Source organism: Rhodamnia argentea, chromosome 10 (assembly GCF_020921035.1).
Source record: "Rhodamnia argentea isolate NSW1041297 chromosome 10, ASM2092103v1, whole genome shotgun sequence".
NCBI classification, from domain to species: domain Eukaryota; kingdom Viridiplantae; phylum Streptophyta; class Magnoliopsida; order Myrtales; family Myrtaceae; genus Rhodamnia; species Rhodamnia argentea.
In genome coordinates this window covers 19,605,494-19,632,822 of record NC_063159.1, presented here as the reverse complement: position 1 = coordinate 19,632,822, position 27,329 = coordinate 19,605,494, and the positions used below count along the sequence as shown (strand labels likewise).

At 39.9% G+C, this 27,329-nt stretch overlaps 4 protein-coding genes across 7 annotated transcripts; 3 read left to right on the top strand and 1 right to left on the bottom strand.

Moving 5' to 3' along the window:
* The first annotated feature begins 3,747 nt into the window (after nucleotides 1–3,747).
* On the top strand, nucleotides 3,748–6,970 carry LOC115747537 (protein S-acyltransferase 18). 2 transcript variants are annotated; one of them, XM_030683734.1, is made up of 9 exons: nucleotides 3,748–4,101; nucleotides 4,554–4,667; nucleotides 4,769–5,095; nucleotides 5,231–5,299; nucleotides 5,416–5,487; nucleotides 5,600–5,728; nucleotides 5,828–5,908; nucleotides 6,026–6,187; nucleotides 6,276–6,970. In XM_030683734.1, exons 1-9 carry the CDS (start codon nucleotides 4,051–4,053, stop codon nucleotides 6,786–6,788), a joined length of 1,518 nt encoding a protein of 505 aa, XP_030539594.1. In that variant the 5' UTR covers nucleotides 3,748–4,050; the 3' UTR covers nucleotides 6,789–6,970. The 2 variants fall into 2 exon arrangements, with proteins under 2 accessions (XP_030539594.1, XP_030539595.1); XM_030683735.1 differs by having other exon boundaries at nucleotides 3,748–4,105; nucleotides 4,558–4,667.
* Nucleotides 6,971–8,061: 1,091 nt separating this feature from the next.
* Nucleotides 8,062–9,621, top strand: LOC115747540. 2 transcript variants are annotated; one of them, XM_030683738.2, is made up of 6 exons: nucleotides 8,062–8,205; nucleotides 8,338–8,391; nucleotides 8,484–8,544; nucleotides 8,655–8,750; nucleotides 9,170–9,337; nucleotides 9,453–9,621. In XM_030683738.2, exons 1-6 carry the CDS (start codon nucleotides 8,129–8,131, stop codon nucleotides 9,591–9,593), a joined length of 597 nt encoding a protein of 198 aa, XP_030539598.1. In that variant the 5' UTR covers nucleotides 8,062–8,128; the 3' UTR covers nucleotides 9,594–9,621. The 2 variants fall into 2 exon arrangements, with proteins under 2 accessions (XP_030539598.1, XP_030539597.1); XM_030683737.2 differs by having other exon boundaries at nucleotides 8,649–8,750.
* A 288-nt stretch (nucleotides 9,622–9,909) lies between these two features.
* On the bottom strand, nucleotides 9,910–19,343 carry LOC115747535 (protein translocase subunit SecA, chloroplastic). The gene is made up of 20 exons (XM_030683729.2): nucleotides 18,809–19,343; nucleotides 18,439–18,511; nucleotides 17,930–18,136; nucleotides 17,140–17,243; nucleotides 16,841–17,020; nucleotides 16,352–16,570; nucleotides 15,603–15,716; nucleotides 15,410–15,523; nucleotides 15,008–15,175; nucleotides 14,013–14,188; nucleotides 13,341–13,407; nucleotides 13,088–13,234; nucleotides 12,435–12,530; nucleotides 12,280–12,348; nucleotides 12,089–12,190; nucleotides 11,756–12,007; nucleotides 11,588–11,655; nucleotides 10,938–11,055; nucleotides 10,413–10,652; nucleotides 9,910–10,326 (listed from the first exon to the last, which is right to left on the bottom strand). The coding sequence occupies exons 1-20, from the start codon at nucleotides 19,226–19,228 to the stop codon at nucleotides 10,177–10,179; spliced, it is 3,084 nt and encodes a 1,027-aa protein (XP_030539589.1). The 5' UTR covers nucleotides 19,229–19,343; the 3' UTR covers nucleotides 9,910–10,176.
* Nucleotides 19,344–21,416: 2,073 nt separating this feature from the next.
* On the top strand, nucleotides 21,417–25,543 carry LOC115747538 (PSME3-interacting protein). 2 transcript variants are annotated; one of them, XM_048286018.1, is made up of 8 exons: nucleotides 21,417–21,584; nucleotides 21,712–21,786; nucleotides 22,383–22,440; nucleotides 22,760–22,815; nucleotides 23,249–23,311; nucleotides 23,501–23,539; nucleotides 23,620–23,682; nucleotides 25,154–25,543. In XM_048286018.1, the coding sequence occupies exons 1-8, from the start codon at nucleotides 21,528–21,530 to the stop codon at nucleotides 25,415–25,417; spliced, it is 675 nt and encodes a 224-aa protein (XP_048141975.1). In that variant the 5' UTR covers nucleotides 21,417–21,527; the 3' UTR covers nucleotides 25,418–25,543. The 2 variants fall into 2 exon arrangements, with proteins under 2 accessions (XP_048141975.1, XP_030539596.1); XM_030683736.2 differs by lacking the exon at nucleotides 23,501–23,539 and having other exon boundaries at nucleotides 21,421–21,584.
* Nucleotides 25,544–27,329: the final 1,786 nt, after the last annotated feature.

Genomic DNA, 27,329 nt, shown 5'->3' with positions numbered 1-27,329 from the left:
TTTATCTTTCCTTTTTTTCTCTTTTCTTTTCTGCTTCTTCCTCCATCCGGGCGCCAACAAAAAAAAATCTTAAAAGTTTATTTAAAATTACCATGTGAGCGCCGCATCGATGCCGACCAATCAAAGATGGCTGGATTGATCGAATTTGCACAAATGCAAAAGATTTATGACTCAATTGATAGACAAAAAAGATTAATGACTAATTTGACACAATTGTAAAATATTTAAGACTTTTTAGTAATTTTCTGAGTTCACCGCACCACTTCTTGTGAAAGGGTTTTCGAACACCTGGACTCTGCAGAGGTTACAAACCTAATAATGAGAGATTTAGGGTCCGTTTGACAATAATTCTGATTTTCCGATTCTGTTTTAAGGAATAAAAAAGGATCAAAAATATGCTTAGTAATGTAAATGATTCCGATTCTATTCCCGAGAACAGTTTTGGAGCAAAACAAGAATAAAAAAAAATTGATTTTGAAAAAAGAATTATTTTTGAGAATCACAAAAAAGAATAAGTCTCAGTTCTTTTTAAAAAAGATTAAATCCACGTAGGCTTCCATGTGAACTTCTGAACTTAAAAAAATTAAAATTAGATTTGAAAATTTATGAACAACTATTTTTTTAAATAAATTTATTTAAAAATAAGCTTTAAAATTTAACAAATTTAAAAATATAAAAATGCAAAAAACTTAAAAATATTTAAAAAAACAAAAATGGGGGAAATTTTAAAAAATGTAAAAAAAAACTTTAAAAAAATTTTAAAATAAAAAAGTAAAAGAAAAAAAGACAAAAGATTTAAAAAAAGATGAATTTTTTTTTTTAAAAAATTCTCGCTACCTGGTTGTTCCTAAAAGCAAAAATTTTGTGCTATTACCAAACGCATTCCGATTCTCTAAAAATCATCTAGGGAACAGAATAAAAAAAAATGATTCTAATCAGAATTACTTTTTTGAATCAGAATTGTTGCCAAATAGAGACCCCTAGAGTTCAAGCTCTTACATGTTCACTGGGAAGGGCTATTTGTAACAAGCAAATATTATAAATCGTGAATACTAGTAAAAGAAAGCAACCCCTCCTTCACCATGAAGATTGCCGATCGGTACACTTCAGCATCGACTCCCAAAGTCGTCCAAGTTCAATGAACCTCCCACACTCGCACCGTTTAGCCAGAAAACCAGGCTTGGTGAAGCAACTCGCAGATTCTCGGGAGGATCCACTTCAAAAAAAGAGTCGGGCGAAAACCCGTTGTAAAAACGGCAGAGGAGGTGGCACGGCAAGGCGGCCGAATCGGACAAGGCGGCGGTGTGTTCTAGTTTGGGCTCCACCTCGAGTTCCTCCACTTCCCTTCTGCGGGTAAAACTCGCCGCGAAGCAGAAGCGCTCGATCGGTCTCGTCGCAGAAATCCGCCCTCCAACCGGTGAGTTTGGTTATGCAGTCCGATCGTGCTTTCTCTCTTGCCCCGGCAAGACGATAATGCAGTGTTGCATCGCTCAGTTCAATCCTTGCTGAAGGGTTTGGAGGAACTCTTGGTGCAGCCAAACGTCTGTATATTCTGGAGACAAACTGGAAGAAAGAAAAGAAATCCTTTGCAAAACTGCGTTGATAATCATGAATCGAGATCATATCATCAGATTAACAAAAGCTTATGCTTGGTTGGTAGCTGGCAATTCATCAAGTGACACTAACACCAAGAGATGTGTAGCTTCTCGTACCTTTAATTGCAGCTTGCAGGGGGGAAGGGTGCGCCGTGATTTTCGATTTCGTAGCTAACTGCGGGTGAAGTCGCCGACCGGTAAACTCTCGATGCCTGGGATTAATTTACAAAAGATTTCGATGTTGAACCGGCTTCTTATTAGTGAACTTCTAACTTACATTTCAATTTATCACCTAGTCAAGACTCGCATTTGAATTTTATCACAAGTCATGGTAAGATTTGACAATGTTACGAACATACAATCAATTTTCGTCCATTGTCTAGTTAATCATTTCATTGTCGACTTGATTACAATTTTGTTTACTAACTTCCATTTGAATTTCCCCATTGGCCTTCAGAAACTATTCGGATATATGCAAAATCACCGACCTACATTTGAATTTTGCCAGCCACTACGATCGATCAGCAAGTCATCAACTTACATTCGATATTTACCGGTGGCTTTCGAAGTTTACTAATATTATTGATATCGAACGACTTTCAACACTTTTTACAATCTTACCGATCACTACCGTCATTATTGACATCAAAATGTTACAATATTTCTTAATGTTATCAAATTACTTGCGATTTTACCAATGTTTAGATGATTACCAAATTAGTGTTATTGACATCAAAATGTATTGTTAATGAGGATCGTGGTATATTTGTGAAGGATATTTCATCCGGTATTATTCAATTTTCAAGTCACTGATCATGCATTACACAAGGACAAGCCGTGAACTTTAAGAGTATAAAATTCCTTGATTGGTTGTTTAACAAGTGCCCCTGCAGCACTCTTTAAGAGATTTTATAACTATTAACATTTTAATATTTAAGAAATTGTGAAAAGGTTCACTAAAATCTAAATGGTTTGGAAAGTCAACATATAATTTTTAGGTGATAATGTTGGAAATATACTTTACTATTAAAGAGGAAAATCAAAGCAAAAGTGTAATTTAAATATCAAAGTCTTCTAGACAAACTTTGAAGGGAAAAATTATCGAAAAAATCATAAACCTATTGCACGTTTGTCAATTCGGTTCTAAATTTTTTAATTTTGCTAGTTGAGTCATAAACCTTTTCACATTTTGTCGGTTGAATACCTCCGACTAATTTTGGGCAGGAATCACTTATGTGGACGTCGACCGTCCTATATTGCACAACCAACGCTAATATGGACAATTTCTAATAAAATTTAAATATTTTTAGAATTTTTTTGTCAATTATTTTTATTTTTTTTTTTTTTTTTTTTTTTTGTTTCTTTTTTTTCCCTTTGCCGGCCTCGAGTGAGGGATGCCCGGCCCTTGGCCAACATGTGGAGGCCCTCACCCGAGTCCTGGTGATGGCCGGTGGGCTAGAAAAAAAGAAAAATAGGAAAAGGAAAAATAAAATACAAAATACAAAAAATAATTATTAAAAATTATCAATGTTAGCGCCAGATGGTCGTGCCACATAGGATGACCGTCATCCACGTCGGTGATTGCTAGCAAAAAATTGGATGGATGGACTGAATTGGCAAAACATGCAAATGTTTAAGACTGAATTAACAAAAGTGTTCCGACAAAAAAAAAAAAACAAATGTGCATCATGTTTAGGATTTTCCGGATAATTTTCCCCACTTCGGAGTTCCGTATGAATTCCCTTAACAAAACCTCTTATTTATAGAACTATATTGAGATCTACCACATCAATATTTGTACATTTCAAAGTATTTTTACGTACTTTGTGTCGAATAAAATGGTTAGGTGCGAGTCGTAAGATCGTAAAAAATTAAAACAAAACACTTTCGTACATGGGAGCTAGAAACCTTTTTCTTGTTAGAGATGGACTTGATCATGGGCCTAGCGAGCGACCCAAAAGCCTGACCCAGTCCACATGGGCCCAAAAAGGTCCGAGCTAAGCTCGTTTGGGCATGACGGGCCGATCTAGACTTATATTGCCCGGCCCGGTCGGGGATCAAAACCCGGAAAAAAGACCTTTAATTTCGTGTAATAGAATTTCTCGGTCGATGAAGACAAGATATGGATTCGATCAAAGGACGGGGCCCACTCCGATCAAGAGCTCACAGCCGTCCGATCCCCAAAAACAGCAGATCGTCGTCAGGGCGCGTTTCAAAATTTGAAGATAATCTATCCTATTCCTCAAGTCATACTCGACCGTTGCGGAGGGTTCTTGTTCTGCTTTCCATTTCGAGCTCCGAGCCCGTGAGCAAACCTCGAGCCCGGGAAGAGGCGAACTCGTTTCGTCATCGATGGATTCTGTCTCTCGCTATTAGCCGCTGCACCTTCGAGGCTGAAGATCGGAAGCCATCGCTCACATCGCACGTCCCCGCACGCAGGCAGGTCGTCGCGAAGATGACGGCGAGGAGACGCCACGGCTGGAAACGTCCTCTCCATCCGCTTCAGGTAAAACGCGCTCTCGAGCTTCCTAGGATCTCTCTTCACTTCATTCCGACCCCGTCGGATGGCGTCGCTCCGGTACATGAGCTCATCCGTGATTGGATTCACGGTATTTAGCTTGCTCGGAGCTGGTTTTTCCGGCTCCAGTGGTTGTTCGGAGTAGCTGGCCCGATAGCTCAGCAATCGGTAGGTGGCTGGAGCTGAAAGCCGTTCTGGCTGCGAAGGTTTGTCGGAAATTTGGTGAAATCCGTGGAGCTGCTTGAGTTGACAGAGGTCACGAGCTTAGGTTTGCTGTTTTGAGCTGAGGCTAGCGCGTACTGTTTAGTCAATTCGTGCATTGGCGTTGTTGTAAAAGCTCTAAATTGGCGAAGATTGGGTGTGTAGAACGTGATGCAGATGATCAGTCGCATTCGAAGTTTAGAACCGATCAATCTCTTGACGTGAATTTGCAATTGCAGATAGTTGGGATGGCGGTGTTCAGTTTCCTAGTTGTGGCCTTCTACGTTTTCCTGGGACTGTTGCTTGGGAGCAGAGCTGCTGAAATCACTGTGACAACAATGTTCTCTTTTGTGGTAAGACTCCTTATCATTTACTTGTGCCAAGACATTGATTGCTTTCCTTTTGTCAGATTGCTGGGAATTGATGGCATTCTCCATATTTTCCCAATTTTCAGGTGTTCTCGGCGATGTTTCTGTTTGTCTGGTGTACTGCGATTGATCCGACGGATAAAACCAGTTATAGAAAGAAGAAAAGAGGCAAATCTAAGGGCTTGCTTAAGCTAAATTATGGTTTTGTTTTGGCCCAGATCGTTAGTAGATTCCTTAGGAGGTTGGAGAGGAAGATTCTGCGGAAAATCATAAGAAGAAAGTACCTGGACCCGGTGAACACTAGCTCGCACTTAGAGCCCCTGCTTCCATTTCCCCTAGTGATGAAGGATGATGCCATTGCACCAGATCTTAAAGCAGATGACATTACTTTCTGCAGCCTTTGTGACCTTGAGGTTGGTCACTTTCCGAAGTTTAGACATGACTGCAGCCATAGCCCATGGATAATGCCTGCGTAGCCTTTCACCTACATAATTTGGTTTCATCCTGATCTTCAAATTGACATGGAGAATTCTCCAAATCATTTGCAGGTAAAGAAGCACAGCAAGCACTGCAGGACTTGCAACAGGTGTGTAGAAGGGTTTGATCATCACTGCAGGGTGAGAATTGCTGTTACATTTCTCATTTGCTAAGGGAATGACCTGCATTTACTTATCATGTTTAATGGTGGAAGCCACCAAAACTTACATAGAATGATTTGTGTTCTATATTCCAGTGGTTGAACAATTGCATTGGGAAAAGGAACTACACTATATTCATTCTTCTCATGGCTTCTGTCTTATTGATGGTTAGTTTCTTTTTGACATGGATTTATCTCCCATCAATGCTAGCATTGACCAATCTAGTGCACTACAATCTCTAGTTTCTTTACTTACCACTGCCCGTTGATAATATTGCAGTTAATTATAGAAGGAGGAACTGCTGTTGCAATATTCGTCAGATGCTTTGTGGATAAGGAAGGAATAGAACATGAGTCGAGGAGGCGCCTCTACATAAAATTTCCTATGGGAGTTCTTGCCACAATTGCTGTGAGTATCTTTTGGTTTCCTTCTAATTAATCACTTGATGGTCTTCATATGGATGCATCTCGTATCGTTGGTAGCACGTTAACTGACAGAATGTCACAGGTTTTGTTGGGCTTACTAACAGCTTATAGCTCAGCAGCGCTAGGACAACTTTTCTTCTTTCACATGGTGCTCATTCGGAAGGTAACTCTGTCCAATGGCTGCCGTTTTTATCTTGCTCTTCCTGTTGGGTGATTCACAACCATTATTCCCTAGAAGCTCTCCCTTTCTGATATGAAAGCATGTCATTACTCACTCCAGGGAATGAGAACTTATGATTACATACTGGCTATGAGAGAGAACCAAACTGTAGGATTTGATGTATTTGAGGATTCGGACTCAGATGACAGTACCGACTACGATTCACCTGAAAAGTCAACTTTCATGTCCCGGTTCATTTGCAGCGGACATGGAGGAGATCAGGTAAAGTCTGCAAATTCTCCTTTAAAATTACCATGTATTTAAGTTGGAAAAATTACTATGTAGTGATGATGAGTCCTTGCATGGCCAGAATCCAACGAGATTGTCCATAAGGATTGATGAAGATCCCAGATCTTCTCCTTTAACCAAGAAACAAGGCTTCAATGTAAGTATTAACCCATGGAAGCTGATAAAGTTAAGCACAGACAAAGCTCTTTTAGCAGCAGATAAGGCCAGAGAGAGGCTCTTGAGACAGAAGGCGACAGTAGAAGGTGAATTACAACCATTGCCACTGGAGAAAAAACGAGGGCCTCTAATAAACACAGACAAGAACATGGCAACTGTGCTCACAGGCTTAACGCCCCTCGTTGCCAAAGGCGTGCATCCAGTATCACCCGGGAGGTTTTCAAGTCCAAGAAGACGATTTTCTGGCTCTGCCACCATGTTCTCAGGCGTCGTGGCATCACCAAAGCAAAAGTACAGAAGCAATTTTGACCTGAAGTTGACAGAGGTCTCCAAAGAGCTCGAAACCTATATATCGAGGCAGGTTTTAAGTCCTGTCATGCAAAAAGATGGGAGCGAAGCATCTCCAGCACATATTTAGTGCTAGAAATTCGAACTCTCGGCCTCACAGACAAAAAAAAAAATTCTTTGATTGATCTCTCTCTGCCTTTCTAATGTGTATTTCAGAACTGAGAGTTTACCTCCTGCCTCTTCTGTATCCTCTTTTTTTGTTTTTTTTTTTAACCATCTGGTAGTTAACGGCTTTCAGCTAAGATTCGAAAATGCCGACACATGCTCCGTCCGCTCAAACTTTTCGGTGATATGATCGGGTGCTGATGATATGAGTAACCGAGTGATGCCTATGAGCATCACAAAGCTCAAGAGCAGGATCTTTGTTAACCAGCAATTTGAGGGTGTCATCTTTTGAGACGAGACTTCTAATCTGTTCCGTCACATATCAAGACTGGGCCTTACTATGCAAATCCAGCCTCTGGGATTTCTAAGCCCTGCTCCGACTAACTTTTGTCTACATGTCTGATCGTGTTACAGTCTGCCCCTACTAATTACTGTGCATAAAGTCTTGTGAATTTTGTAGGCAAACGGTAAAAATTCTCGTTCATTTCCGTATTGTTATATGAAGTAAAGAGGGTTTCTTATAAAAGATCTCAATCCTTATTTTTCATTTCTCCTATACATCGTTTCCTATTTGTTATATAAACATTGTATACATGGACGGTTTTGTCGGTTGATAATCTATTTTCATCTCTAATGAATCCTGTTATACATTGATTATTCAATGATTCAAGTATTTCTAGTTAGGTGATTCTGTTCAATATTTAAAGTCTTCTTTGATTTTGCAAACGCACAAAGCCTGTGCATATTTGCTAATCTTACATAAAAAAATGTTCCAATGTCAATATTTCAAATTTCTTCTTTTATCCATTCTCTTGCGCTAAACTAAGGGACTAGTGGGATTGATTTCACTAGGCTTGAAGTTGAAGGCTTTCTAGAGTGGAGACTTTCTCATTTTATTTCTGGGCTTTTTTGCTTGTGGGGCAGGCCTCTTTCTTATACTTTGAGTGCTGAGGTAAAGACTAGTACAAGACAAGAGTCTCTCTCCTTAGTTTGAGTGTCTCATACTTCTAAGGGAAAAAAGTACTTTTTCGATTCTCAAAATATCCTCAATTAGTTCCATTGTAAATATTAGTAATGACAAACAAGCAAATTAATTAGCCCCAGCAATTTTTTTATTTTTATTTTTTGGACGAAAAATTATCCCCAGCAATTGCACGGCAGAATAAAAAAAAACGCAACACCTTCCCTTCAACAGTTTTGAGGGTAAAGTCGCAGTCGCGACCAGGACCCTCCATCGTCACTCTAACCAGAGAATTTCTTTGACAGCTTTTGCCTTCCTTGGACTCAGAGCCAGAGCTCGCGACCATGCGAAACAGAAACAAAGCTCTGAAGAGGGCTCCTCCCGAACCCGCCAAGCCCAGTTCTGGTCCTCCGGAACAGGAGTGAGTATCTCGTCACGCACGCATAGACCCCCGTCATTCGTTTTGTTCTGTATTTTTCGTCTTTTCTGCCGATTTCATACTTCTTTTGCTCGACGAGTCACGGTTCCTGCTGTTTGTTTGTGGATTTTGCAGTTGGAGTGCCTTCGAAGGAGAAAGTCTCGGTCTTTTGCTCGAATCGATTCGAGGGTAACGGATGAATCTCTATGTCTGTGATCTCTGGTGTGTTGCTTGGTTGCTTTTTTTTTTTTTTTTTTTTTCAAAGTTTCTCTATTGCGCAGCAAGATTAAGGTAGCTAGAAGTTTGGATGGAGCGGCCTTGCCAGAGAAAATATGGCTCAAGGTTGTCGAAATTTTTCTCTTGCATTGAAACTAGGTTAGAGCTTTTGCTCTGCAATCATGGCCTTTACCATACTGATTTTGGAAAGTTCTCTGGCTTTCCTTTAGCAACAATTTGCAATTGGGGTCAATGAAGTTACTCGCGTGCTCGAAAGAATGCCTCCATCTAATGACGCAGATGACTGTCCTCCATCCTATCCCCGGCTTCAGGTTTGTTCGACCACCTACTTTGCCGTCGCTTGCATCGGTATAAACCTTCGCCTTTTACCTCTTACTATTGCTATTGCTGTTCCATTGAGTCGGTATTCTAAGTTTTACTTGTGGCGTGCCGGAGTGTGCTGGCTCACTGCCATGTCTTCCACACCATTAGTGAATCGACTCGTCCCTCGGGGGTCAATAAATTTTGCGGGGAACTCCTGTTTTGGTGATTCTTGAAAACTGGAAAAATCATACTTCAGAAACTCAGCATTAGGCCTGAACTCTCTGTGAGATACCATCTTCTTCTGTTCAGGGGTAAATCGGGCATTGTGCTGCTGCTCTACTTCTGTTGTTCTGGAAGGGTGTCATCTATTTATATAGCTTTCGCTGTCGGGACGACTGAGGGAGTTCAATGAAACATTCACATGCAGGCTATTCTATTGGCATCCGACTGCAACCCCCGATGGCTGACCCGGCATCTGCCAAGTCTAGCCTCATCGAGGAAGGTGCCGCTGATCTTTGTCAAAGATAAGAAGCGGGGATCCCTAAGGCTTGGAGAACTCGTCAACTTGAAAACTGCAATTGCAATCGGAATAAAGGTAGCAAAGACAATGACCTTTTAGGATGGTATACAGCACTCGATTTTAGACAATTATCCAGGCATCATTAGCGCTCTAGCATTTCTCCAGGAATGACAATCGATTACCTTGACAGGCTAAAGGAAATGCTGTCAACCATATCATCCAGAAAGTTCTTTGTGACAGCGGCAGCATTAATGTTGAAAGCAAGAGCGCGGGCCAGAGTCTGCTAAATGGAGAAATTAATAGGAATCAGCAGCCTGGTCAAGCAGGGTGAGAAGAACCAATTTTGCCTTTTCACAAGCCAGAAAAAATACCATCTTGGAATCATTGCTAGCCATGTGTGAAGCTGGTTTCGCAAGGCTCGTCGTTGATTCCTTATCCTGATTTCATGGAACTAACATGCAGTTCACAACTAGTACATATTCTCGGCTTCATCTTCAAGCAGAAGTCTCGCGAGCCTTCTTCTCTTTGCTTGAGAGCCAACAATTGGAACCCATCGGTTTGGAGAGTGCAAAAAAAAAATTAAGATATGAAATATGTGGATTAGTCCCTGTTCTTAATTTGCGACTGATGTGTGGAACTCATTACAATCAAGTTAAAGGACAAACAGATTATAATAAGAAACTTGCCTTTGTGCTACACTGTCCAGCTTCTGTTTGTTATACACAGCTCCCTGGAGTCAGTATCATTGAATTTTTTAAGGTTAAGCTTTACAATCATTCCCTTCATCTGCAAAAATTATTCCTCTACAAATAATTACAGCAGGCTCTCGTATTTTTACAAGGGGAACAAAGACAGAAGCTCGAATAGTGATCCCATCTGAGTGAATCGTGACCAAATTTGTCAACAGTATGCATCTATGCACTTGTCTGAGGACTGGCAGCCGGTGAAGATGACTCCACACTAACCGGATCGGGTTTGCCGCTGCTCCTACCATTTGTAGCAGGTTTCCCTGCTTTTCCATTCTGGCTCCGATCCTCATCCTTTTTTACCAGCACTGGCTGGAACTGTAACAACGAAGAAGATGAAAAAGCAAGCGTGATCAACAGTTGACATTGTAGTTTGTGTGAAGTTTTCTGAGTAGAATGTAAACCTGATATATGGAATATATGACATTTCTTCTGATCTGTGCCATCATGTCCAAAAACAAATTGTATCCTTCGAGCTTATACTCAATGAGAGGGTCCCTCTGAGCATATCCACGCAAGCCCACTGCTTGCTGAACAAACTTGAGTGCTTGCAAGTGCTCCTTCCATAAACGGTCGATGTTGCTCAGTATTAAGAACTTCTCGGCTTCTGTCATTAGCCCTGGTGCTTGTTTCTCGACGATCTCCTGTTTGTGGTTCGAAAGGAAATTAAGAAAAAATAGAAATTTACTGCAACAGCCATTTACTCGAAACATACTTTTATATTTTGATGACAGTTAACAAGCAGCTATCATAAAACTTTCATGATTACATCAGCATAACATTTCTAATGTCCGCACTTCGCTCCTGGTGCAGGCTCTATAATATAACATACAAAGGTGAAGCATCATGTGTATTGTCGCGGGCTGACTTTAAATACTTGAGAGAAGCAGAATGTCTCTCTCTCTGAGCTAATGAGATGATATACTGACCCTTTTCTGCATATATGCTTCCCGACCACGAAGACGTAAGTAACCCTGCAATTCCTCGTAACTTGAACCCTTGCTCCGCAGCAGCTCTGGAGTCAAATCATTCAGCAGATAGCAATACCTGGAAATGAGCTTATCAGTTTAAATCTGAGAAGAAAGAATAAATGATGAAAATTTTTTGAGCCAGATAACATGCAAAGTATTTCCTGAACCAAAAACGCTAACATTCAAATTTAAACACCCACAAGAAATTAACAAAGGTTTTAAGGAAGAAAAAGATTAAACTGCTTCTCCACTTCGTCTCATGTGGTTCATTTGAAGGAAATTAAAGTTGCTCAAAAGAACTAAATCTTCACTTTATTCTGCTTTCTGCAATTAAAATGCTTATGGGCTTCATGCTCTGATCTTACTTTGACTTCAATGTAAGTGTCAAAAGTATGCTGTTTTTGTTGGCCTTCTTCTATATTTCTAATGCAAGTGAACAAATTTTTATCAATGTCTCACAAAGAAAGAAACATCACAACAGGTCGAAGAGCGTACCAAATTGAAAAGAAAACGAGTTAACTGTCAGTTTTCCCATAATTAAAATTTTTTTAGGATGAGATGTTCAATCTTTTTTTAAATTGTGGAAACAAAGAACATAAGCAACTTACTGTTGAAGCTTCGCTATTAGTTTCTCGAGATCCCAAGTTTCCACTGGAGCATCAGGACCAACATTTGCCTGTAAATTATAAGCAGTTTTGAAAGCAATATACAATAAGACAAAAAAACAAAATACGAAAAAAGGTATTCGCAGGGTGGAAAGGGTTCAAACAGTTCACCTCCAAGATGTCATCCATTGTCAACTCAGCATATTCAATAATTAGAGATTGAAGATCATTGGATTCAAGGGCTCTCCTTCTTTCTGCATATACACGGTCTCTTTGGCTATTTAGCACTTCATCATACTCAAACAATTGCTTCCTGATATCAAAGAAGTAGTTCTCCACTTTCCGTTGAGCTTCATCAAGTGCTTTCGTTAGCATTTTTGACTCGATTGGTAAGTCTTCAACTCTGAAAGCTCTCATCAAACCCTACACAATACGAGAATGCTTCAACAAGAATACTTTATCATTGAAAACATATCAGGACTCATTTACACTACTTATTTAAACCTGAATTCTATCTCCTCCGAAAATCCGGAAGATATTGTCTTCTAGACTGAGGAAGAATCGAGAACTTCCAGGATCCCCTTGTCGTCCGCTTCGACCACGCAGCTGTCAACAACATTTAGCTTTATTTTATTGTGGCAAAAGAAACTACGGAAGAGCTCTAGTATAAATACAAATATTTTCGCGAATATGACCTGATTATCAATTCGTCGTGATTCATGCCGTTCTGATCCTACCACATGAAGGCCTCCTGCTTGCACTACCTACAAACCAATCAAGTGGAAAGAGACTAATCAAGCAGAGAAAAACTACAGCATATGAAACCTTTTTCCCAGAGGAGCTAACAGACCTTCTTTCTTTCTTCTACAGTGTAGACCTTGAATTCTTTTGCAATTTCCAGAAAAGCACCCCTTAGCTTTGCTGTGACTTCATCCTGTGCAGGACCCTATAAAGTAGAATAATAGGACGCTCGCGTTAATTACTCTCTGACTGCTAAAGTGCTGACTGAAAGGAAAGAAAGAATCTCACTGATGAATAAACAAAAACACAAGGAAGAAAAAATGATATGGCTAAATGAAGGTCTCCAGATTGACATCTAGCACAGGACATTTCATAGCTCTTTTGGTCATAGGGTTGTAATCCAGCTGCCAATCATCTTGAATCCCAAAGAAATGGTAAAAAGTCATGACAGCTTGCATCCCAAAGCAAACAAATATCTTGTATACGAACAACCAAACAAGATCGGGCAACCAAGAAAAGGAGGTTACAAAATGTTAGCAGGTATCATATGTTAACTTTCGACAATTCCCTAAAGGTTGACGGTCCTCGGGATGGATCTTTGCAAGGAAGAAGCGAGCATCTGAAGAGCAAGGAAATGATCCATACATGGTTTTCAGAAGCTTCAGCAGCATAATAGGATTCACGGCCTAAATATTATGAGCACCCAATTATATTCAATCAACCGAGAGACAATTGGTTAAGTTCATATTTCATGAACTTCACCTTCTCACAAGCATAAGATAGACACTCTTCTGCCCCAAGCTCTGTTAATGATCTCTGACCCCATGTTTTCATTGCTAATTGCACAGCTTCCTCAGCCAGTTGGGTATTTCCACTAGATAACTTGCAAGGGAAAATGTCTTCATTGACCTGGAAAATTTAGTTTACCAAGAAATATATTACAATGACATAGCACAACAAAACTTCAAGAGTTCACGATCCAAATTCAAGATCAACATCACAGAAAAAGATCAACCTTCCATGTCTTTTTTGGAGGTGGTTTCTTCACTGATACAAAAACTCCTTCAACTGGTTTAACGACTCTGTACAATTTTCCATTGATCATTCAGAGCGACACCTGTCTGAGATTGACTGACAGCAGAATGCATCTTTTTTGGATAGCATCCCTCATGCTGTGCAAGTGAAGAAAACAAGTGCTGGAAACCGAAAAAACACTAGGCAATGCTCTTCCACCCCAAGATTATGCATGTCACAAGCATATTATAATGCAGAGAGCTACAGCTAGAACTGCCTCTCCTTGATCCAAATTGGTATAAAAAACCGAAAAAACACTGGGCAATGCTCTTCCACCCCAAGATTATGCATGTCACAAGCATATTAAAATGCAGAGAGCTACAGCTAGAACTGCCTCTCCTTGATCCAAATTGGTATAAAATGCAATACCTCACATGAAACTCCTAGGACATACATATGCGCAATAAGGAGATATATTCCCAGGCATAAGAAGCTGGGTGAATTTTAGCATTTATGTACCATGGCTTGTACACCAAACGGGGGTAGAACTGGACGATTTCTAGCACAGGCATCTAGAGTGAGCTCATTGGATGCATGTGCAGAAGAGTAGAAACAATACCACAAAAAAGTGGATCTGATATTATAATATAACTTAGTAAAGCCCAGGAAGTACCTAGGCATAAGCATTTCACGTAACTTCAATCTTGCCATAAACTCAGCATTACCACCAAGGATTATATCTGTTCCACGACCAGCCATATTGGTGGCAATAGTAACTGCTCCAAGGCGACCACTTTGTGCAACAATTTCTGCTTCCCTTTCCACATTCTCTGGCTTTGCATTGAGAACCTTTCACAGAAAAAAATAGATCCTAATATCAAAAAAACTTGCAAATCAAACTTAAAGGTCAAGTTTCAACATTTGAAAAGGAACGATAATGTAAAGTTAAAAAGATACAATATAAATTCAACAAAAATATTGAAACCACAGGATAAGTTAATTCCCACACGACAGCATGTAGTATGATGATAATACAGCAAACCACTGTAGCATTTTAACTAGAGGTGTGCCTTGTGTGCATAATTGTTTAAAATAGCAAATTTGTATCTTTCAAACAGCCACATGGATATGAAGTAAAGATGAAGGACCATTTCATACTACAGAGAAAGTAAAGTAGTTCATTTCCAGAGTAAGTTGCAGAAGTTAAGGTTACGGAAAAACAGGTATATAAGCCAATAATTGCCAGACTAAGAGAAGTTAGGTACCCAAAAGCAGCTTTGACAGCAATTGACTGATTGAGTTGAAGCTAGTTGCTCTACCTGACTTTCTTAGGTGTAACATTGAAGTTCAATGCACATTGTTCTGAAATAAGCATCACACAGCTAAATCACAGCCATGTGGTGAGTGGAGAGCTCTAAAAACCAGAAAATGGACCTACATAGGTTTCAGTATATACTCTATTCTACTAGCTGGAGATGTTACTCATTTCGGTTCATTCTCTATGATGCTTTTTTCAATTTTGGACAGGGGATAAGGTTTCTGGAGCAGCAAAGATGGAAGTTTAGTACATCTTTTACCCCCAAAGAACATCCAAGTCCCAAATAAATCATTCATACTCATCAAGGAAAAATAGAGTCCAATTATTCCTTAAAGTACAGAATATCCCACCTCATGAGGAATCCCGACTTCTTGCAATTGCTCTGATAAAGAATCACTTTGCTCAACACTTGTTGTCCCAACAAGCACAGGACGACCTGTCTTATGCATTCTGGAAATTTCTACAACAACTGCTCGCCATTTTCCTGTGGTTGCCCTGAAAACAACATCAGACTCATCCTGAAGATGAAGCAAAAAGGAGGAGTAAGGTAAGGAATTTCACAAATACACTGATCCAGACAGATGGCTTTTATCCAAATGATCTACAGAAACCTATGTCATCTTAACATACATGAGAATGCACACTTGGATTCTATATCAACCCTCTTATGCTACAGAAGTAAAGCAATATATTGCCATCATGAAACAAATGATGCCCTGAAAAAGTAGCACAAATGCGTCACTATAACTAACCTTCCTAATCATTGGCTTGTTTGTTGGCACTATTGTAACTTTTAGCTTGTATATGCTCTCAAATTCTGCACTTTCAGTTGCTGCAGTCCCAGTCATTCCACAAAGCTTTGGAAACTGACGCAATAGAGAAGAAACACTTGAATTTGACAGAGAGAAAGGGTTAAGAGAGCTTCCTATATTGATCAATGACTACCTGAAGGAAGAAGTTTTGGTAACTAATTGAAGCCATTGTAACAGTTTCATTTTGAATTGGCATCCCTTCTTTAGCTTCAACTGCTTGATGAAGTCCATCACTCCATCGTCTCCCCTAATAAAACAAACAAAGGCACCTATCGACAATTAGAGATCAGGAAAGTAAGAACTAAGTGATTCTGCAATCGGTCTTGAGTTATCTGCGACCTAACAGTTTCCATAATTATCCTTTCACATAAACCGTGAAGGTCAATCTTTTTAATCTTTAGACGTACGTCCCATGATACCTCCAAGAAATGTTCATGATAATAAGGTCACTCCAAATTATTACCTCAAGTGAAATACGAAGGATTAATTCTCTCAGAAACCAAAATTGAGGAACTTTCAAAATTACACCAGCAAAATGACATCCCATTCTGTCATCATCCGAGCCACATACATGTCAAGATACTGAATGTTAATTGCTTCTGTATAAGAAGAGGTTACATGATGCCAAGAGATTCAAAAAGAGTAAGGAGCACCTATTTAATTACTCATGGACCATAATGGCCAAATATCTCAAGGAATGTCCATCACGAACACATTTAAATCCTAGGTCACATGACTTTCAACTGGGAAGATGCCATGAGTATAAATTACTCGTTGATGCAAAACCGAGAATGACAGTCTCTCTGAGAAATTCCTTATCCAACATTGAGAAGAAAATACCTCATCTGCTTAACAACAGAGGAACCTCAATCAAAATATTACCTGCATGACCCGACCAGTGAACTCATCCACTATGAGCACCTCCTTGCCACGGATAATATAGTTCACATCTCTAAGAAACAGCTCTTTAGCCTTTATTGCATTTAGTACGTAGAGCGCCCACTGTTCCCGCGGGTCATACAAATCTTTCACTTCTAGAATTTCTTCCGCGTCCTCATAACCCTGCTCAGTGAGGAGGACAGACTTTTGCTTTTCATCGACCTGTATTACTAAGCTTCATAAGAGAAGAGCTTGAAGGGAGTATCATCCTCTCAATAAAGAAAAAAAGAGGGGAGAAGACTGGTTGTCCTTCATTTAAACTTGCTTCCATTTATTATTTCAGCTTCATAATAAATTCCAAAGCCATGGCTGACAATTTTACTGGGGATAAACGGCTGGCAAGTCCAGAAATCAAACTCATATGGACATAAAAGGCCTAGCCAGATCAATTCACACTATTACAAATACTGTTGAGAAGTCTCAGCATCTTACAGTGTAGTGTATATCACGTTCAAAAGCTGTTGCAATCTTTGCAGCTTTATAATAACGATCACTAGGTCTTTCAGCAGGTCCTGATATGATGAGAGGAGTTCTTGCCTCATCAATGAGGATGGAATCCACCTCATCAATTACACAGTAATTGAAACCCCTAAGCACAAGCTCCTCAATACTCTGTTTTCACCACAAAGCACAATCAGCTCCCGCATAAGTGATCCACACCATAATATCTCAAAAGAAATGAGAGACCGTAGTATCATCGGAAAACAATAAATAGAGAAAGAATTACTTTCCGTGGCAAGGTTGTCTCTCAAATAATCAAACCCAAGCTCGCTGTTGGTGACATACGTCATGTCACATAAATAACTTTCCCTCCTTTGCTCGCTTGTCATATCCTCTGCCACCATCAATGTCCAAATGATACACTCACACAGTAATCTAAGCTCACAATAAAATTTCTTAAAGCAAACAGTGAGGGTGGATATTTGTCCAAACATATTCTGAGAAGTTGTGGAAATAGTCACATCAGAGTACCAACATTACCGAAGAGCATAATCAATATAAGAGGAAATTCACATCAAAATCTAATTCGCAATCATTATTTATTGCAGGGATTCCCCAAAGTTTCAAACCTATACTGTTGCTCCATATCGAAATTGCCTAAGCTCAAAAATATTTGTAATTTAGATGATGCCATCATACAAAGAATTTCCCTCATGATAATTATTCCACACTGGATCCATATGAAGCATCACTACCCCCAAAAAGTCAAATATTTGATTGACCATAATAACTCTTAAACTTGCAAATACATTTAAACTTTTGACTAAAGAGAGAGAAAGAGTCACAAACAACCAATAGCACCCTAACACCAATACCATTTTTCCAAGGGCTAGCTAACCTGAATCCGTGAACAGAAAGTTGGTCATCTGGAAATGAAAAGTAGCATAGCATGAAGTGGTAAAAAATCCATATGCACCTTCAAAAGCTTTAGAATGAAAGATTTCCTTGTGCCAGTCATTGCCCTTATCATAAAGTACAACAACCAATGGAGTCTAGCTCATACAGAAGAATGAGACATACGCTGGATTAGGCCAACCTTCAATCCAAGAAAGCGGGGAACTTGGCCAACCCACTCACAATCACGTCGAGCCAGATAATCATTCACTGTGACAACATGGACTCCTTTTCCAGTAAGAGCGTTTAGATAAGCTGGCAATATTGCAACAAGCGTCTTGCCTTCTCCAGTTCTCATTTCAGCTATCTCACCCTTATGAAGTACCATGCCACCTACAAAACGAAAGTTATCTTAGAGTTCCACAGTAAGTGCATTGCTATCAATGGAAATAGTAAAAGCAGGTGTGCCTAATAAATTCCCAAAAACCAATCCATCCAATAATGCATACGTGATCTTTTTCCTTCAATCGAGCACTTATATACCCTCGATCGAAGGAAAAAGATCATGTTACAAGAGACTTAAACAACTATCTCCAGCACATTTCAGTTGATGAGCACTTCCTTCCTCAATCATGTTAGGAGGCCATATTGTACGTGTTATTACAAGAATCCAATGAATGTGCACGAGCAGTTACCTATTAGTTGAACATCAAAGGGACGAAGTCCTAGGACTCTTTTTGAGGCCTCTCTTACAACAGCAAATGCTTCCTGCAATCACACAGATTTATTGACCACGAACTACTAGTCAACCAAAGAAATTCGAGGAATAGAGAACAAACAATCGAGCAAACTTAAGTTGATGCAAGGATTCAATTAAAGCTACAGTTCAACTTTGCTAAACTTAAACCTGCCCTCATAATTTCTCAGCTATTTCTCGGAACTTACAACTGCATTTCGGTTTCGCTAACACGTCAAAGAGCAGGCGAGACGCTAGAATCAATTTCAAACTAAGAGGTGAGCAAATGAACTTCAGAAAGAGGATCAACTCGGGATGCTAATACTAACAGGTAAAAGAGAATCCAGAGATTCGCCTTGCTGAGCTCGCCGCTTCAAAACCGAAGTCCTGTCTCTCAATTCCGAGTCTGACAACGCGGACATCTCCGCCTCGAGCCCGTTGATCGCACTCACGGTCCCCGCGTACTGCTGCCGGGTGGACTCGCCGGTGTCGCTGCCTTTGAAAATCCCGCCGAGCAAGCCTCCCAAGGAAGCCATCGCGCGCACTGGCCTCCTCCCGCTGGAGGTCGAGGCCGACGTCCTGGCTTCGAATTTGAGTCTCCGGAGCGCCGTTCTCCCGAGGAACGGCGAGACCGCCGGTGGTCTCAGGTCGGCGCGGGTGCGGGGGAGGAGGAGAGACCTGGAGGAAGAGAGAGGCGAGGCGGAGGGATAGCGGTTGGCGAGCGGCGGCTCGCGCAGTGAAGCCGCCATGAGAAGGAAGCGGTTGAAGGAAATGGTGTTGCAGTCGGAGGAGTTAGTTACTCGGAGCGGGCTGTGGCTTCAGGCTCTGCTTCCCATCCATGGAAGATGGAGATGAGACGTTGAGAATGGGGATAAGGTATGGTCGACGAGCCCTTCGCACGTGCTTCTCGAAATTATTATTACTACTACTTCCTTTTTGGTTTTTGGAACGAAAAAGAAAACATCGTCTCTAATGAGAATTTGGGGAGAAATTATCTGAAAAATCTTAAATCTATTACAGTTTTATGAATTCGGTTTTAAACTTGTTAATTATGTCAATTGCGTTATAAAAGGTGTTCCGTTTTACAAAGTAAGTCCATTCGACAAATTTTGACAGGAGATCGGCGACGTGGACATTGTTCATTTTATGTGGCACGACGGGTATTGATATGAACATCTTTTAATATTATTTTAATTATTTTAATTTTTTATTTGTTTTTTTCTCCTCTTCTATTTTCCTTCTTTACTTTTTTCCTTTTCGTTTTTTTTTTCCCTTTTTTCCCTTCGTCAACCGACCTCCACGTTAGTAATTTCCTCCCGTATTGGCCAAATATATTCAATTGGTAAAACGTAAAAAGATTTAGGATTCACTTCATTAATTCAAAGATTTAGAGTTTAATTGATAAAAGTGCAATAGATTTAGGATTTTTTGGACAATTTCCCTTAAAATTTGAAATAATATTAATCTAATATATCATCTAATAACTAAATAAGCACCCAGCATTTCTTATGCCCATTCAGTAAATCCACTCAATTAAATAATTACTAGATAAGGACCCGATTATTCAGTTCTTTCTTCTTCTTAAACGACAATTCAGCATCACACATGCATATGTCGCAAATTAAAGGTTCCATGACTCGATCAACCGACGGAATAGCCCGATCGATCAACAAGACTTGAGATGTTATGGCTGCCTATGTTTTTTTGGGCATTTTAGAATACTCCTAGAACCGATATGGGAATTGTGCACTCCAAATATTTCTTGTACGTAATGAGGTAGAATGTAATTAGGGAGAATGGATCTCCAATATTTGAACGAGGGGCAATCAATGGTACAAATTGATAGGCCTCATGTATAAATGGGGAAGCTCTCTCCTCACTTATAATCAACCAACACTTACAATAGAAACATTCTCTCTTAGAACTTCTTCTTCTTCTACTACTTTCTCTCTCTACGATTCTAGTGGGCTAGTGAGCAATCAATCCCTTGCAAAGGCTTGCCTTAGGCGTTTCATCAATCTAAAGTAGTCTAAGTCGCTACGTGATCTCGATCCCAGCATCGGCCCATGGCACATAGCTCGTGCTTAAAATTTTTGTATATAAAAAAGGAACGGTATAAGATACCTCAACGAAACCCGTTTCTGACTCTAAGTGGAAACTCGTGTTCATATAATTTCGAGTCAAAAAGGAGAAATCCATAAATAGCATCACTACCTACATCAATAACAATGGCAAACAGAATAAACAAAGTTGGCTCGACCCGTTTCGGTGGCAACACCTAAGAGTTAAATACTATCGAAATAAGATGGTCGTGCTAGCCTACGACGTAACATGATGCACAATTAACTTCTGAATACTACATCCAGCGTGATTTTTTATTTCACATTTATTTTCATCATTGTAGGGTTGTTTGTTAAATTGAGCAGCATTAGATATATGAAGACCGGTCATTAACATATTAATTGATGGGAAGGATTGAGAATGGACCTTGGATTAAATACATGATTATGGTAGGTATTGATTCCATAAACTAGTAACATTAGATTCATCTGTTTCACAGAAAATGAATAGTTTATATAGTATTTTTCGAAAATTGATCACTTGAAATTATTAGTTAATGAAAAATATTTACATTATCGATTATAATTTATGTCTACATATCTTCGTGAGTGATGAAAAAAATTTCGTTTATTATTATTTTTAAGCGTTATAAGCTATTTTTCTTAGGAAAATATTTTGTAAATTATTATCTTCCGCAAAAAATATTGGCTTAACAATTAGCATTACTCTTTTCTTTTTTCCCCTTCAAACATAATTTCGGTGACAAGACTAAAACAGATGGGCCCAATCAATTATCAAAATCCAAGGATCGTAAGCGGATAGGCCCAAAGGCCCAATCAGGTGCTCCCGCGAGCACCGGTAAATAACCGCTCGACCAATAACTATCAGTCATCATCACTAGCTGCGCGCCCCTGCTGATCCCAAGTTTTCCAAGGGTCATTTGCCGCGTCTTTCGATTCGCACCTGCGACGGCAACGAACTGAATTCATGGAAGATGAGTCCGCACGACCTGTTAGGTTGATGAACTTCGTCTCGGAGGAGCAGGTGATGAGTCTCTTAAACCCTAGAAGCTGTGGCTTACATCGTCGGACGACTCGGACCTGCGAGGTCTCATTTTGAGAAGTTTTGGTCGCTTCGTCTGATGTTTTGCTTCTCCAATTGAATTTTGCAGTTGGAAGAATCGAAGAAATCGAGGGGCGAGAGGGTTGAGGATGGCACTGCCCAGAGAGATAGACCGCTCTATGAGGTTTTCTTCTGGTACTTTTTTGCGTTATGGGAACTACGAACAATGGGTAGCATAGACCCTTACCGAAAAAAAAAAACCAATGGGTAGCATAGACAATTTCGGTGCGGACTCTTATGTTTCTAGCTGCTCCTCTGCGGGGTTAATTTAAATTTTTCTGCTGAGGTTTAGTACTTACTGGGAAACTTCAAGTTCGTGTTGCCCTTCAGTACATGCAAGTTCATCTGGAAATGCATTTTGTTACCGCGTAGAGCTGAAGCGAGTGGACTTGATGGGATTTACATAGTAACTGTCTGGGCATTCAGTACCTGGGCTGTGGCAGCCAAGAATGAGCAGGCAATGTAGATTGGAGCTTCCTTCTGAAACTGGACATGCCTCTTCCTAAAGCACATGGATGTTGTTTTTCTAAATTCGTGATGATTCATAGCGATGGATTTCACATTTGAAAGATATTGCATACTCATTCTTGCATGTTGATTTTATTCTCACTCGTATGAGTTTGGGGACCATCGATCTTCTTCTGTGGCCACCGCTTATTAATTTTCGTGCTATTTCAATCTTTCTTAAAACCAAGCTGTTCGTTCTCCTTTGTGACACAGATTTTGAAAGAGAACAAAGACAAGCGAGATGCAGAATTCAACGAGCGCTTCAAGCATAGTAAGTGCCTGTGTTTATATCTAAGTCTTTGTTTAGATGGGTCGTAAAAGCAGCTCCTTTAACAGAGTCTACTCTTGATGAGGAATCATCTGGAGGCAGACTATTGTATATGTTTTCTTCATTACACTATAAGTGGAAACTGTCTTGCTGCTGCACAAACGTAGTGTGGGTTATAGACTTAACTCAAAGTGAATATGGATCTTTTCATGGTCATTTTTGCAAGTCTTCAATATGTCCCGATGTGTTAATACTGTAGATGATATAAGTGGACGGTGGCAATTAAGTACTTGAAATTGTCTGATAACACTTCCTTTTTCAGGACCACCCAAAGCTTTGGATGAAGATGAAACCGAATTTCTTGATAAATTAGAGATGGTGAGATTACTCACTAGATCTTCACAGAATGCGGTGCTAGTCATAGAGAATCATTTCAAGGACCGTCTATCACTTCTAAGTCTGAATAGTTAGCTAATAGCAAATCTGGTGGCTAAAGCCCTCACATGTGATATTTGCTTGTACATGGGTTCAATTTAAACCATTTGCAAATTTTGATAGTTGCAACATCAGGCATTTAGTTGAAGATATTAGAGTAGTATCGGTAAACCTTTGAAGCAAGCATGATTTACATAATTGTTCAAATTGGCACTACATTTTCAGCCTAAATTTCTCTGAATGGTAAGGCAATATTGTCAAAAAAGTTACATTGTTAGATTTTCTCGTCAGATATTCCCACGCATTTATAGTTGCGATCCATCCACGTGCTTTAGTTATGACTTAATGTCTCATCTTCTATCATTTTAATATATAGTCGACGAGGGAATATGAGAGGCAGATGGCAGATGAGGAAGCTCAACAACTACGAAGTTTCCAGGTATTGAGGAGCATGTCTATACACCTTTATACGACTGTAATTCATGGATCCTGAAGTGGCAGTATTATGTTTAATTTGAACAGTTATAAGATAATGCTTATCTTGTCACTAAGAATTCTTCTTTTCTTTTCTTTTTGGTTTTTCGTAAAAATGGAAAACCATACTTGTGATCCTGCATGATTATTCAAGCTCATCTCTCCACCAAGAGATCTTCTGAACTTTCTGTTGGTAAATAGTACATGATAAATTCTAATGCTCATATTCAGATGGAAGAATAATCTGACTCCAATACATGTGTTCTTTTTCAGGCTGCTGTGGCCGCACAATCTAATGTTGTGCATGAGCTTAAAGAACCACCGACTCTTCCTGTGGTTAGTTTCATTGTTGATTTACATGCTTTGTATGCAGAGCTTTTTTGTCTCTGTATTTTACTCGAATTGGTAGTATGGATATGTATTTCTCTGGAAAGAATGTTCGTATCAAACACAAATTAAAGTCTGAAATGCAAAAGACATTTACTTCTGGTAATGAGGGGAGTCAAGTACAATTCCAGGGAGGGGAATCAATCCTGTCAAACTGAAGCACATTATCGTAGCTAGAGAAAATGTCTTGAAGTGGCACTCATTATTCAGGACTCTGATGTATGAGTTCACAAATCGATCTCAATACTGAATAACCTATCTGAAATAGAGTGCCAAATAGCTTGCAAGACCCTGAGGTCCTCTACATTATGTTCTATGCTTTTTTAGACAGTTAGGCACCTTAGTGGAAAAAGAAAACCAACAGAATAAGTGCTAGCTATCACTTGTTTTGGCCCTTCTGAATCCAGGAGCTGGTACGACTCGAAGAATGTCAAATAAAACTAAAACGTCGTTTGTGTATGAGGTTCTGTCTTTCCAATGTTGTAGTGGTATAATGATTGATCATTTTGAGATTATCTTGGACCGATCATCTTTGTGGTGGGAGCTGAACTAGTGCAAAACAATAGCTTAGATACTAGACTGCCTTACGGACAGTTTGCATCTATTGGGGAAGAACTAAGGATGCCCTTGAGTTTGTAGGTTCAAATTTCAATCAATGGTGACTTTTATGCTCATTGTTGAGGTTGTGATCCCACACTTCTTTTAGGTTCGTCGTGGCTTTTGATATTATACATTTTGCTCCAAAGTTTCTTCTTCCTTGTTTGGAATTGAGAGGGCGGGATGTTGGGAAATTACAATAAAAGAAAGTCCTAAATATATTGTGGGATGCTGATTCAATTATAAACTTTTTAAATTGACCAATTTAGTCCAAAACCTTTTGACAATTTGACAATATAATACTTCTGATCAATTTTGATTGGAAATTGTTGACGTGAGCATCGACTGTCCTATGTGGCATAGGCGGCGTTGACATGGACAATTTTTTTTTAAAATTGTGATAGTTTAAATTCTCTTATTTATAAAAATTGAAAAGAAAGAAAGGAAAAGAAGCAGGATAAAAAAATCAGAGAATTACAATAATATTTGCAAAAATCGTTGACGTCAACGCTCGATGTGCCACGTAGGACGGCCAACGTTCACGTCCGTGATTTCATTTTCGCCGGAAGGACTACATTGGCAAATTGTGGCTTAGGATTAAATTGATTAAATTGAAAAGTTTAGGATTGAATTTTGGCATCTATTTAGAACTTTTTTGGTAACTTTTCCGGTGATTTTGTCTATCACATAAGCCAGTTGTTGCTTGTTTACCATCGAATGTGGATTTTAAACATGTTCCCTGGAATAAATGTGCTAATTCAAACATATTCTGTTTACAAGCTCCTCGTTTATAGTTTGGTGATTCAGCTCTTCCTGTGTGCAGGAAGACAAAACAGTTGGAAGGAAAAATCCACCAGCTCGCCCATTGGGTGTCCTGATAAAAGTCAAACCACCAGCAAAGAAAGCAAAGATTGATCCTCAGGGTTCTGAAGAGTATTCAGACACTAGGAAAACCTCCGGTGACAATGGTGGAAAAACTTCAGACCTTGTAAAAACATCCGGCAGTGATGGTACTAATGAGACCCATGACCTCCCTATATCTTGTCTTGTTTCATATAGTGATGAAAGCGAAGAAGAAACAGACTAGCTGACAAAACCAAAGGAAGTGAAGAAAAGATTTGGTTTCATCTCTTATAGGTCTAATGAGCAGTTTTGTCCCAACTTGTGTGGACAATCTTTTTGGATGATATTTATGATAAGGTCTCTGGCAACATGTTCATCTGATTCCAGCTAAGACTATCACTATCGCAATTTTCAAACATTGTGGGTTGAACATCGTATCACGTCATCGGGCTCCATTTGAGGTTGCAAAGACAGCGAGAGTTTAGTAGCGGGCAAGTCGGGCTCCATTTGAGGTTGCAAAGGCGCGAGAGTTTAGTAGCGGGCAAGGCATTCCTTTGCCGGTCAAGATGAAGGGGCTACGTCATGAAGATTATGATGGTGATGTTTAGACACCATTCTTAACCATGCAAATCCAGAAATTCAGAAATCGAAGTTTTTAAATGCTGCTCTGCGTTGTATTTCTCTTCCCTTTTTCCCTGTCTGTTTCTGAAATGCCCCGCAAGTTTCTTCAGGGTGGTTGCGCTGGTTCCTTCATTGACGGAGCAACCATCTCAACCTCAGTGGGCCAGATATGAGCAAATGCGAAGGTCGACATCGTTTTGTCGAAAGCTCGAACCTCTTGACTTCCTCCCCACAAGGGACAGCGAAACCCAACCAAAGACAGGGGACACAAAATGCTAGTTGGATCGGTCTGAACAGGCCTGCTGAATAATTCGTAGGAGGCCTTTTCCGTTTTCTCTGCTTGGAATTCCATAGTAAAAGCTTTTGAAAGTTTGAGGGTGGACGGAGATCTTATTTTGACGGAGTCATTGCTTGCGGGAGCTGTCTTTGGATCGGCTCAATAAAGATGGCGATTCGGTTTTGTCCCCATGCTGCAGAAATTTGTCTACTCTTAGGCCGTTAGGCGTCGCCTGGCTTTTTGCTTAATGCAGTCCAAGATCTGCGTCACCCTCGAACGAGTTGACTAATCGAAAAGTTCATTTTGCCCAATTTAAGTGTGAAAGAATAAATGTCACGTGCTGGATAGACTTCTAGATCGTGTCCTTATCCAAGAGGTCATGCATCGAGCTGTCATCGTAATCTCGATAGGTAGGATTCTGACGTTTGTATCGTTCGCGATTTTCTCAAGACTTCATGTTAAGCGACAGACCACGAAATTATACGTTGGGACTTGCCGACATAATTCACAATATTTGTCATCGGTCATCGGTCATCCAATCTTGTGAACCCAACATTTTGATATTTATTAGGAGTTGATAGATCAGAAAACGTCATGCATGACGTTTTTGCATCTGCCCGCGATTCTTTCCCCTTAATCAAACAGTTGGAAAAATTAATTGGAGTCAAACGGCGGTTGTTGACGTGTTCGTAGCTCACAACAATCGAGAGAATCCAACACTTTAGAAAATTTCAAATAAAAATCCCAGATGCCCTCATTTTCACAGGACATGAAGTTGTCATTATTTTGACCTAAAGTGGCTATATCAATTTCGACGAAGAGCCTGACTCACGGATTGATAGTGGTATTTTCGTCATTTTCTTTTGCTTTATTTTTTTCTTTTTCTGTTTTTCAAATAAAAAAAAAGGAAATACATGCTGGAGGAGGCTGTCCTCCCGCCCGTGGCTGCTACCCCAATGTCGGTGGGGCGGCGGCAATGGCCGTTGGGGTCATTGGCGCCTCGGTGAGGGCCTGGTTGCCCTCGCCGGAGCCGGGAGAGGGCTGCGACCCTTGATTGGCCGGAATATTTGGCTAAAAATTAGATTAAATTATATTTCGATAAAAATGCCCTTGATTAGCCGAAATATCCAGCTGCCCGGCGATGTCGGATCCTTATTTAAAACAGGCACGATAACTTCGGACCCTTAATTGAAACAAAGATCATTTCAAATCCTTATTTGAGAAAATAAGGAGTTGAGACCTTTATTTGAAATTTTCT